At 29.1% G+C, this 11,832-nt stretch overlaps 1 protein-coding gene across 5 annotated transcripts in view; it reads right to left on the bottom strand.

Annotated features, from left to right (window-relative positions):
- Window positions 1-996: 996 nt before the first annotated feature.
- LOC107457100 (ferric reductase 1) overlaps window positions 997-11,832 on the bottom strand; it is a 97,999-nt gene continuing 87,163 nt past the window's right edge. For all 5 annotated transcript variants that reach the window (XM_016075168.5, XM_071181484.2, XM_071181483.2 and 2 more), the window contains exons 11-16: window positions 10,615-10,701; window positions 8,690-8,749; window positions 8,251-8,350; window positions 5,113-5,253; window positions 3,528-3,607; window positions 997-2,111 (exon numbers count right to left, since the gene is read on the bottom strand). In XM_016075168.5, coding sequence (XP_015930654.1) covers window positions 2,019-2,111; window positions 3,528-3,607; window positions 5,113-5,253; window positions 8,251-8,350; window positions 8,690-8,749; window positions 10,615-10,701 — 561 coding nt within the window. In that variant the 3' untranslated portion in view covers window positions 997-2,018. The remainder of the gene's footprint in view (window positions 2,112-3,527; window positions 3,608-5,112; window positions 5,254-8,250; window positions 8,351-8,689; window positions 8,750-10,614; window positions 10,702-11,832) is intronic.

The following is an 11,832-nucleotide window of genomic DNA, read 5'->3' as shown; positions in this document are numbered from 1 at the left end:
AAATAATACCCTGACGAAGTTTTCAACCCTAGCGCCATCTGCACTAATCTTTACAGTTCAACCATCCATAAACTGTATTTCATAAACTCACCCTTTGTAATTTCGTGGAAAATTTACTTCACACCAAATTCATCAAGAATATAATGTCAATGGGAAATTACATTCCTATCTATAATGCGTCCGGCAGTCTGCTGATAACTATAAAAAATATTAAAAACACCGATGAAGAAGGCTTTATTTATACATGAATGTAAGTAACAGCAATGGTTAGCTTGGGCCAAGAAGAGGCAACTATTATTCATTATGAATGCATTCATTTGATCAATTCTCATCAAGTTTATTTGTATTTATAAAATATAAAAGTCTGAATATTGGTGGTCAAAAACAAATTCTATGTAATTAGAGAGCTATGATAATTTTTTTCGACATAGTTGGTTATTTCTTTCTTTATAGGACACTATTCAGAGTTTTTTTTTTTTTTTTTGGTCATAAGTTCACTTTTTAGATTATTTTTTTTTTGAATTTTGTATGTAGTTTTTCATTTTAAGTTCATTTATAAATTTGTATTTTGTTATTTTGAATAACATGCGTTGATGTTGAACAAAGTTTTTTTTAATAGTGAGTTTGTTTTTGAATAATAGGCAATGTTCCAGTTTGAAACATTAGATAATACAATGAAATTCTGGTGCTCTTGATAATTGTCATTAAAAATTAAGAAAATTCCTATTTAGTTACTTGCATTTTATTTTACTCATAAAATTCCTATTTAATTTAAATTTTTAAATGCGAGTCACAATTTAAATTATTTAAATAAAAATTCAATATGGAGCATTTTCTAAAAATTCTTTCTTTTTCCATTTTTATTTTATGATCATTTTTGATGTATACTTTTAAGTTGTAAACATCCTAGCTTTGGTATTTACCATTAACTGTGTGATTATGTTCAATAACAGGTATAAAATACTTTTTGGTTATGAAATAATGTATGTCAAAAAATAACAACCAAAATCAGAAAATTTTATTCATATTTAATTGAGGAGAATGTAATACATTGTTTTCAGTTATTATTATAATAAAAACAAGTTTTATCAATATTTATAAAAAGGTACATTAATTAAAATTAGTAACAAAAGCAAACGCATCTTTAATTTTCAACTGTCACAATTTTCTGAATTGTTCTCTTACTTTTTCTAAATATATTTGGGCAAATATTTTAAACATTGTGCGTTAAGCATTTCATTTTATAATATTACATTCTTAAAAATGCGAATAAAACATTTAAAAAATTTGCAAAAAATCTAAAATGTACCAAAAACTGATTTATATATGTCATAAAATGCATTATTAATAGCATATTACAAAATAATTGGGCGCATTATGGCAGCAAATATGATCTCGATTTAAATAAAAGTTTTCATACAAAAATATATAAATAATCAAAAATGTGAAAGAAAAATATACTTACATTTCGATAATTAAAATTTAAAAAATACCTCGTAATGTTTGCAAAATGATGTAAAAAAATTTTTTTAATGTGTATGTTATAAAATGATGATGAATAAAATAAAATTATGCATGTATGAATGAAAATGGAGATAAAAGAACGTTGTACATAGTATTTACAAAATAGGTAAATTTGAATATAATTTTAAGGGTTAAACACAAAAAATTGTTATCATAGTTGTGTATTCACATTTTGTAATATACTGTGAACGCCAATAGTTATATTCATAATGAATATAAAATTTTATATTCATAACGAATATAAAATTTTATAATCTTGATTAATTAATCTCTATTTTAAACAAAATAAGAGAATTTTATACTGCTTTATTTATTTCTCAAAAAGGAAATTTAACTGCAGTTAATTCAAGTTACGCCATGCATAAGCATGAAAAAGGCCTTAAAACTAATATACAAACATTATATTAAACACTTTTTGAATCCTTCAAGGTTTGGTTGCAATAAAGAAAAAGCACAGACAACTACAGTGCAGTTTCTACAAATTAATGAATACATCACGCAATTCCAATCAATGAGTACAATACGAGAAGAACTATGACCAGAAATATACTGTAAACACAAAACAGCAATACTCGAAAGGCGTCATGCTGAAAAGAAAGTAATGAATCATATGAAGTAAATAATACTTAAGAGAAAAGATAAATTGTAATGAATTGAATGGAATAAACATTTTAAAAAATGTAGGTTATACACTAATATTGATTACTGATGATAAGGGCGACCTTTATGCTTTCTTTTACTTTATAATTCGAAACGAATGCAATAAAAATGAATCTTGAATGAAATATAGTTAATATTTATTAAAAATACTAGAGTCCCTTGTATTTAGTTTAATGTAGGGTTTTCCGTAAAGGCCACACTATCTAAATCTGATAAATCGTAGAACAGGAAGGCAGATAGAATAATGAATAAGATTGTTTGATTGTACAGTTGAAAGACGACTACTTAACATACGTTCAAGTTTTAACCTCAAATTGAAATTGTTTCGACGTTTATACCACGTACCTTCTACTACTGTAGATTTTGTGTGGATAGTTATTTTATTGATTTTGATACTTTTTAGTTTTTTTTTTTTTTTCGCTTTGTGATCCTCAATGTGTCTTTCTCCCCCCTACTATTTTCGTCAGGATTCAAAAAATGCTTATTGTGGTCTTTACCGCATACCCTGCTTAATAATGTAACGTTAAAGATGCAAAAACCAGAATCAGTGAAAATATACTAAACTATACATAGCATACTCTGAATGAATAATGTTAATAACTAAATTCGACAAAAAAAGGAGGTAAAGATTGTGTTTTGAAGCTGTAGTATCGCAGTTCAATGCAAAAGTAAAACTATTAAAGATATCTCGAGATCATAGGGTCTCTGAATCATTAGAATATCTCTGGCTCTCGAGAACCATCGGTGTTCGAGAAACAAAATGAGCGAATCCCACTAGAATATCTCACGGTCACTGGTTCTAAGTTTGACAAGAAAAAAGACGATCTTGAGGTATTTAGTAATATATAATGAGATTTATTCATGTTTGACGAGAGAAGGAAGGAAAGCTAAAGTATCTCAAGATCATATTAATTCGTATTTGGCGGAAAAAAGGAGGAAAGGGCACTAAAGTATCTTAAGATTATGAGAGGCATTTGTGTTTGACGGGTAAAGGTACCTCGAGAGACGAATTGGATTTTAGAAAAAGGAAGCAACGCTCCTGATAGGTGCTCAAATATAATGATAATCATTAAACACAACATTTATTCTTGTCGCACTTTGCTCAAAATGACATTATAACCTGAATGAAATTTACAATTATAGTAATTATAATTTTTAGAGTTTCTGCTCTATAAAATGTAGGCTTATGTAACGCTACTATGATATGCGTTTGGTCACATTGTTTTACTAATTATTAGGACTAAAAGAGAGCGATATCTCTAAGAGTTTGCATTATGAATACAGACTGTTATATTATGGGGGAAATTGGATAAAAATCATGAAGAAGAATATTTAATTCTTACTTTTTGATTCTTTTCTGGATCATTACTTGGCGTGTTATTTCCAGTTCTTGAACTCATTTCCATCATCTTCATTTCATTTTCTAAAGCAAAAAAGAAGTAAAAAAGGAAGTTACTTTATTGCAAAGCAAATTAAAACGAACTCTCACTTTTGACGATTTAGCAATCCCTGATCTGTATTTCATTGATCTTTAGAATAATTTTGCCACGAAATCACGCTATTTGTAACGAAACGTGAGCTCTCAAATATATGACGAAAATGTTTCCTTAAATCGGAACTTCATCGCAGTGCATTGTGGAATACTGTTAACTAGAAGGACGAAACTAGAATTAAGACAAGACCATCAAAAATAGAGTGACGATACAAACCGAGCTCTACTGTATGGTGGTCAAAGAGTTGGCCTCGTACCAGGAATATAGTACCAGAAGCTTTGAATACCGCTTCGGGCATGTGTATAATTCATCTCTTTGTTTTATCTGTCCTTGTGTTGTTTGGGCTGCATTAACTCACCTATATGATGTCCACGACAAAGTGATTATAAGAAAAGCTAGATTGATTAGGTGCTGCTAATATTCCTTTAATTTTGACAAAATTCGTTTCCTCAGAGAAATGACGATAGTTATTTCGTTAGAGCCGTGATGGCTCAGGGGACAGAGTGTGCGACTTCTAATGAAGTGAATCGTGTTCGAATCCCAGCGATGACTGATTGATATGAATTCCGCACCCGGTTTGCACCGAATACAGTGCTGACGCAAAATATACCCAGCGGTAGACGGATAATGGGATAGAGTCTTCTTGCCGTCAGGCTAACAGTGGGAGGTTTTCGTTGTTTTCCTTACCATGTAATGCAAATGCGAGTTAGTTCTATCAAAAAGCCCTCCACGAATGCAAACTTCTCCCATTACTTGATCCAGGAGTTCCCTCGTCTTCTGGATTAGATTTAAAAATACAAGGCTACGGAGTTGAACATTGGTAGTTGTAAACCTAAAACTGGGTCAGCTGTTCAACAACGGTTATAAAATAAGTTAAGATACCTATTTCGCCACTTTAAAGAAATGTTTGCTAGGAGCATGCACCAGACAACAGCTTCGTCAAAAACAAGTAAATTTTTGTGAAATTTGATCATCCATTTTTTGCAGTGCGGTTTAATTATTATCATACTTGTTTAAGCTGTTCACATTGTCAGAGTAACGAAATGTGGTTTTACATTTAATTTCAGTTAAAATGCACTAATATCAACTCGATATTTTAAAACCACAGTCAATTGTATTTTATTCATAGAAATATCGAAAAATTGAAATTAAGATTAAAATCAAAACTAAATTTTTGCTCATAGATTGTAGGTCCTCTTCCCATTTTAGAAATTCTTTTTAAAAAAGCAAAATAACTTTTCACGTATGCGTAAAACACCATGAAAAAATGTTTTAAAATTGTTAAAAATCGAAATATTTAATTAAAGTCAGAGTTAAAATTCAAATTTTTCTTTGAAAGAGCAAACATTAAAAAAAAAGGCCTTTTTGTTTTGTCGAGAGGTTTTAAATAAAAATAGTTAAATTGACCATATTAACTCAAATGATTTATACTAACTTTTCTTGCTTGCAGACCAAGCTATCATTTGGAATAAAAAGTGGAAAAGTAGATGTAGGACCACAAAAATAGCCATGACCCAGTAAAAGCTTTCCTTTAGACCTGAGGATTCTAATGACACAGCGAAAAATATGGTGATAACTGCAAGAAAAATAGTTTGAAGTTTCATTAAAAATTTATATAACAATAATTAGAATACGAAATATTTTGCCTATTTACTTTCAATGAAATAGCTAATATATAACACAGATTCTAAATGATTTCTTGAATACTCTTACAGGAATTAAAAATGTTATTAAATTTTTTTATTATATTTTTTTATGCATATTTTATGCATGAAGAGTTTGAATCAGTATATTTATAAAATTTCAAATTGTTCAGAAAAGCAGTTTTGGTTTAAAAAACACGGCAAATTTTAAGCAGGTGATAAGATGTTTTGACATATTTTACTCTTATATAATGAAAGCTCTGGAAAGTTTCTATTTGGAAAAAATATGAAATAATAGTTTGGTGTTATCTTATCACCAAAGCCCGGATTTTGATGACCTAAAAAATCTCAACTAATGCCCTTAAAAAGTGCAAAAAATGCCCTTAAAAAGGGCAAAAGATGCCCTTAAAAATGCAAAAATTGCGCAAAAAATGCCATAAATAAAGTAAAAATATTGAATTAAAAATATGTTTTGCACTTTAAAATTATTATGAGTCATTTAAAAAATATAAAACAATGCAATACTTGTTCTACGCTCATTAAAGTTTGAAAAATATGTTTTATATCCTAAAATAACAAAAAAAGGAAAATATATTGACGCTAAAATATTTTTATTTTGTATAGAAACTTTAATGGATATAACAACTTCCATCTCATAATATTACTAAATATCAGAATTACATTGGATTATTAAATGTTTTTCGATAATTTGAAATGTAAACGAGCGTCTCTTGTCTGAAAGTAAATTTTCATTTCTGCAGAAGCTTCTTTCAACGTCTACTGATGTTATAGGCGTGTACTTGAAAAAGACGGTCTCACTTACTGACAATTCTTCTTCAATTTGAAAAAATGTTGCTTCGCCTGTTAATATCCTATAGATTTTCTTCATTGTTTGGAAGCCAGTGTAATAATGAAAATTGATAAAAAATAATAAAAATTGGAAAAATTAACAAAAAACTTTAAAAAATGCATTAAAATGCAAAATACGCCCAAAAATTTAAAAAAAAATGCCCTATAAATCTAAAAAAATGCTCTAAAAGACAAAAAATGTCCAAAAATGCAAAAAATGCAAAAAAATGCAAATGTCATCAAAATCCGGGCCTTACTTATCACCTTTGGAAAAGACACATCATATTGTTCCAAGCACTTCATATGACGAGGTAAAATAATCTGAACAAAAAATATTTAAAAAATTCTAATATTTCGGAACAAGTAACTGATGGTGAATACTTTTTAGTATAACTAACTTTTCACTGTATCTTTCTCATTTGTTCACATGAACAAAATCTCAAATTACACAAAAATGGTACTTGGAAAATTTATTTTTCCAGAGCAATTTGAAGCAAGTATTTTTTTTACATTGGGGGTCCTCCTTAAAACTAATGATTTCCCCATGCACAATTTTCATTAACATTTATGACAAAAACACAGAGAAAAGTTGAAGAGAATGCAATAAATGATATTTAGAAGAAAAAAAGACCAGGTCAGTTTTATTGGACTTTTCGGAGATAACTGCCTCAAATTATAAAGGAAAGTTAATCAACATAGTTATATAATAAAATGAAACCAAGCTAGATTAATAAAAGATGTAAAAATACTTCTGGTAATAGCAAATAATTTTCTCACATTATTTTTCCATAAAAATGAAGAAATATTGAAAGGCAAAGTAAACAAATAAAAGCAACTTCTTAAATATTGTTAAATACAATTCTACCTTGCGAAAAATATACAATATTATTCAGAAACCAGAACCTTTTTCGAACTAGCCCTGCAATTCCAAACTACTTCCTTATTGGAATGGAGTTTTCATTTCTTTTGAAGATGAGGGAAGATAGGGCAATTTGGAATAAGATTATTTTTATACATTCTTTCCCGGGTTTCACACCAAGGACTGATGAGAAACAAAGTCATTGCAAAGAATACAGGGCACTGGCCCACGCAATTACTATCCTGATTAATTTGGTTATTAATAATAATAATCATGTATTTTGGTAAATGTTATGAAAAGGCACAGTAGTATTGCCCACTATTCCCTACCATGCCATTTCCTTGAACGCCAAAGGCCATTGCCCTATAATCCTGACATTGATATTTTCATAAAGATAAGGGCAATTGTCACATATTTCTTATATTAATGTTTCATATCTTAGGGGCTTTACCCGGTGTATAGTTGCCCGTTATTCTCTGCACTGATGTTTTTAAGAGCAATTGACAAGTATTTCCTACGCTGACACTTTTCCTAGTCTACCTAAAATGCCAAAAATTCTTTATCTTCATGTTCACTTCCGGGAAGAAATATATAAAAAATAATTTGCCCGACAGCTTAAATGAATGAATATATTAATATGTAAAACAAAACTACGGAATGAGTCAAACTCAAAGATTAAAAATGCTTTTGCATGTATATAGCGGTTTGTAAGACAACAAATTCAAGATATTTCGCACTCAAAAGTATACATAGCAAATATTTAACTAAGAATATCTGTAGCAAAGTATGCCGAAATTGGCATTTTAAAAAGCGAAGATAATTCAAAAATGGTGTTTATACCCGCGAGTTAAATGTAAGCATCGTCTATTATTTTCGTTAAGATATAACTGCAAATCTATACCTTTTAAAGTATATATAAACGCTCTATTTGGCGTTAATTTAAAATAAGGTGTTCCTTCGCACAATTTTTTAAATTCTGTAACGCCAAATTCGGAGAGAAATTACACCACAGGTCTCACTGTGTATAAACGAAATAGAACTAATACACTCCTATAAAGATGAAACTTTTAATTAGAGGATTAGTCAAAAAACAGAAAGAGTTTCTGAATAATGTCAAAGTACTTAACATATTTAGTTTTAAAAAATTTCACTGCAAAAAATATTTTGTTGCAAAATTAGACTTAAAAAAAATTTATTCGTAAAGAAAGCAAAATGATCTTACTTGCAATTAGATGAGCTGTGTTTCCCACAAGCCAATGAAACAAGTTGAAAAGGGGACGCTTTGAATCTTCAGGTGATGGACGGAAAGCTGCCATGATTGGCTAAAAAATAGTTATTAATTTATTGATTTTCACATATATATGCATTAAAATATTAACCTTTTTTCAAGCATTACAATGCATATCTGATTGTAAATCATGTCTTGAGAGATTTTATTTGATGTCAATTAGAATTAGCACAAACTCAAATGTTATAACCAAAAAAAGTAAATCTAATTTTTCTCTAGCATTTATCAAATTAGTGGAACTCTTTTCACATGGTTTCAGTGTATAATGGTTTAAAAAATAATTAAAATAAAACAATAATTACAACAAAAACACTTTTAAATACGAATTTTTAGCTACGAATTTATGAAATTGAAGAAAAAAATGACTTCTTACCTGTAATAGACCTAAACCTGTGGCAATGCAACCTAAGATGGCGTGAGGGTTTTTAGTTGCCTGAAATTAAGACAAATTTATACTATTTAAATGGATTTCATCAATATGTTTTCCGTTTACTTACAAATCCTTAATTATTTTTTTGTTTCTGTGAATTAAAAGTTGCAACATAAGACCTAAATTAATTTCCTTCCTTGAATTTTGTTTACCGATTATTGGTTGAACAAAAAACAGTATGACTATTTTAATTTTTGCAAAATGCACTAAAATGTATTTAAATCTGTTTGCCTTGCTCTACAAGTAAAAGTTAGAGCTCATATAAGTAATTAAGATATATAACTTTCAATATATGCCTTATCCCGAGATAAAGCTTTCGTAAACTTAAAAATTCTATCTTATCAAAACAATTGTTTTATAATTAAAGTCAAAATAACTACAATCAATTTTATGGGTAGCTGGGGCTTAGACGATAGAATTTCCTCCTCCGAATGAGCTGACTCTCAGGTTCGAATCCTAGCGACGGTTGGTCGATGCGAATTTCGCTCCAGGCTTTCATCGACCGTAATGATAACATAAAATATCCTTAGTAGCAGATGGATCATGGGTTAGAACCCCCTTGTCGTCAAATAAACCGCAAATGTGAGTTAGTTCTCTCAGCAAGTCCTCTACGAAGGTTAATTTGTTCCAATGCTTGATCCAGGAATCCCCTTGTTTATTTATCTGGATTGTCTTCTATTCTGGGTTGAGTTCAAAATTACAAGGCTGCGGAATTGAACATTGATAGTCGTTAACTCAAAAATGAGTCTGTTGTTCAACGCTGGTTACAAAATAAAATCAATTTTATAACGTTTAATCAATTTTATTAAGTTTTATCCAATTCGACTCAAATGCTTAAAAGTGTGAATACTATTATGTATTTTCCTTCACACGTTAGTTCGTTCATAAATCAAATTGGAGAATAAACTTGGAATGGGACATTTTTCCAAAAGTCTGGTTTAAGTGAAATTATAAACTTAAAATAAAAGTGTGTTAGTAAGATATGTCTTGTTAATATTTGTAAGAAATCGAACGAAAACAGTGACAGCAATTATCTTAGTATAAAATATATATTTTTTTGATAACTGGTTTCAAGTTGCTCAAGGATTTTACCCCGTACAAGTGTTAACGCAAAACCCACTTTTTCTATCTTTCCCATTTTTAAAAGTTTCAACTTATACTTAAAAACATTGGCAAACGTTCATACTTTATTATAAAATTGATTTAATAATAATAATACTGTTATAAATCGATTATTTTTGCATAGATTATTTTTTACATCTTAATCAGAAACAAAATTTAATTTCTCAATCCTTGGAGAAAAAAAAAGAGCAATTTTTAAAAATTTAAAAATGCTCGTTATTAACTTCATCTGAATGAAAAAATAATTAGATTTGAATATGAACTATAATACACACAACTAAATGGCTTAAAATGTAAATTCAAATAATGATGGCTTGCATTAAAAGTCGAATTCGATACAACTTTATTATATTAAATCAGTTATATATTTATCAACAATAATTATTATATTTTTGAATATGATTGTAATTAATGGGAATATTGATACAATTTTGTTAAAACATATGTTACTACACTTTCTAATAATTTGAAGAGAATATGAATAACGCTATTTTTGGTACATAGAAGTATTTAACATATTGTATTATCTTATTAAAATCTTCGTTCTCCTTTAAAAAATATATAACGCGAAATAACAGTCATGTTTCAAACCCTCGAAAAAAAGCGCCCATTTTCAAAACTTTTTAAACGTAAATGTGTTATTTCCTATTTATATATTTTTGTAACAAACGAAGTTTTTAATCCGGTAATATCTTATACCACTTCAGTTTCTTGTGATTATTTATTTAATATATTGTGTTACTTACGTAGTTCCATCCATCTTTGTGAACAAATATTACGATGAAAGCAATGACAACAAAAATCAACCCAGTAATCATCATGCTTCTGTGCAACTGGAAAAAAATATTTTGGGGTTTAAAAACAGATGCTTCTACTATGAGAATAGTGGATATTAAATTATATATATATGTAAATACACAGAGTGAAAAAAAATCAATATTTTCTTATCAAATAATCGTATTTCTGCATGCTAGAATTTAGTGGTTTGACAGCCAGACCTTAAATTAGCTAATTAGTTGTAGCCAGGGCCGGATTAACCTATAGGCACACTAGGCACGTGCCTAGGGCCTACGAAAAATTTGGGAGAAAAAAATTTGTTGACAAAAATAATTTAGCTTTAAAAACAACAAGTGTATTTTGCACAAAATTATGAAGATACAACTAAAAATATAATATTTTTCGGTAATAAATTATTTTGCAGAATCTTATGATCTAATATATTACTTTTTTGCGATTTTTGGATTCAACGAAATCTTGTATTACGCTGTCAAATTTGTAAATTAAAATCCATATTAATAAAAATGTAAAAAAAATATGCAAGAAAATTTTAGCATATATTTTGAAAAGAGGGGAGGAGTGGGGGAAGGAGAGGAGGGCACAAAAAACGGCTATGCCTTGGGCCTACGAAAGGTATAATCCGGCTCTGGTTGTAGCGATATTATACGTTGCGCAATCAGGTACAAACACTTTAACTTTCATAATAAAAATACATCTCTTTCGAAGGAGAGAGAGAATTGGATTTCTAACCCTCAAAATATAGGGCGTAATATCGGAAATAATGCTTCTATTTTTTTGTTCTGGAGCTGTCTAATGTTTGGACCCCTTAATGTTATCTACCTTATTAAAAAGGAATTTTTACATGGAGTTATATTCGGATAAGCGAACTTTTTAATAGTGTGCAGAAATATTTCCATTCGCGTGAAAAAATTCTCGATATATGACGATATACGCAAAAAGTGAAATTACATGATTTGGATTGGTCTCCTGAAAAAACTATTGGGATCATATTCACCTGAATACGGTTATTCCCCATATTTTGATAGTTGAAAATCAAAATCCATCGAAAAAATGGTATGTTTATTCAGAGCAGGAACGTTTGTGTCTGATTACGTAACTTAAAATATCGCTTGCATTAATTAAGGTATTTAAGATTACATTCCCGAACCTTTAAAATTGAGTTCTAA

This window comes from Parasteatoda tepidariorum, chromosome 8, assembly GCF_982258835.1.
Source record: "Parasteatoda tepidariorum strain Cologne lab strain chromosome 8, Ptep-v5.0, whole genome shotgun sequence".
Taxonomy (NCBI): Eukaryota; Metazoa; Arthropoda; class Arachnida; order Araneae; family Theridiidae; genus Parasteatoda; species Parasteatoda tepidariorum.
This window is presented reverse-complemented; position numbering and strand designations above follow the sequence as displayed.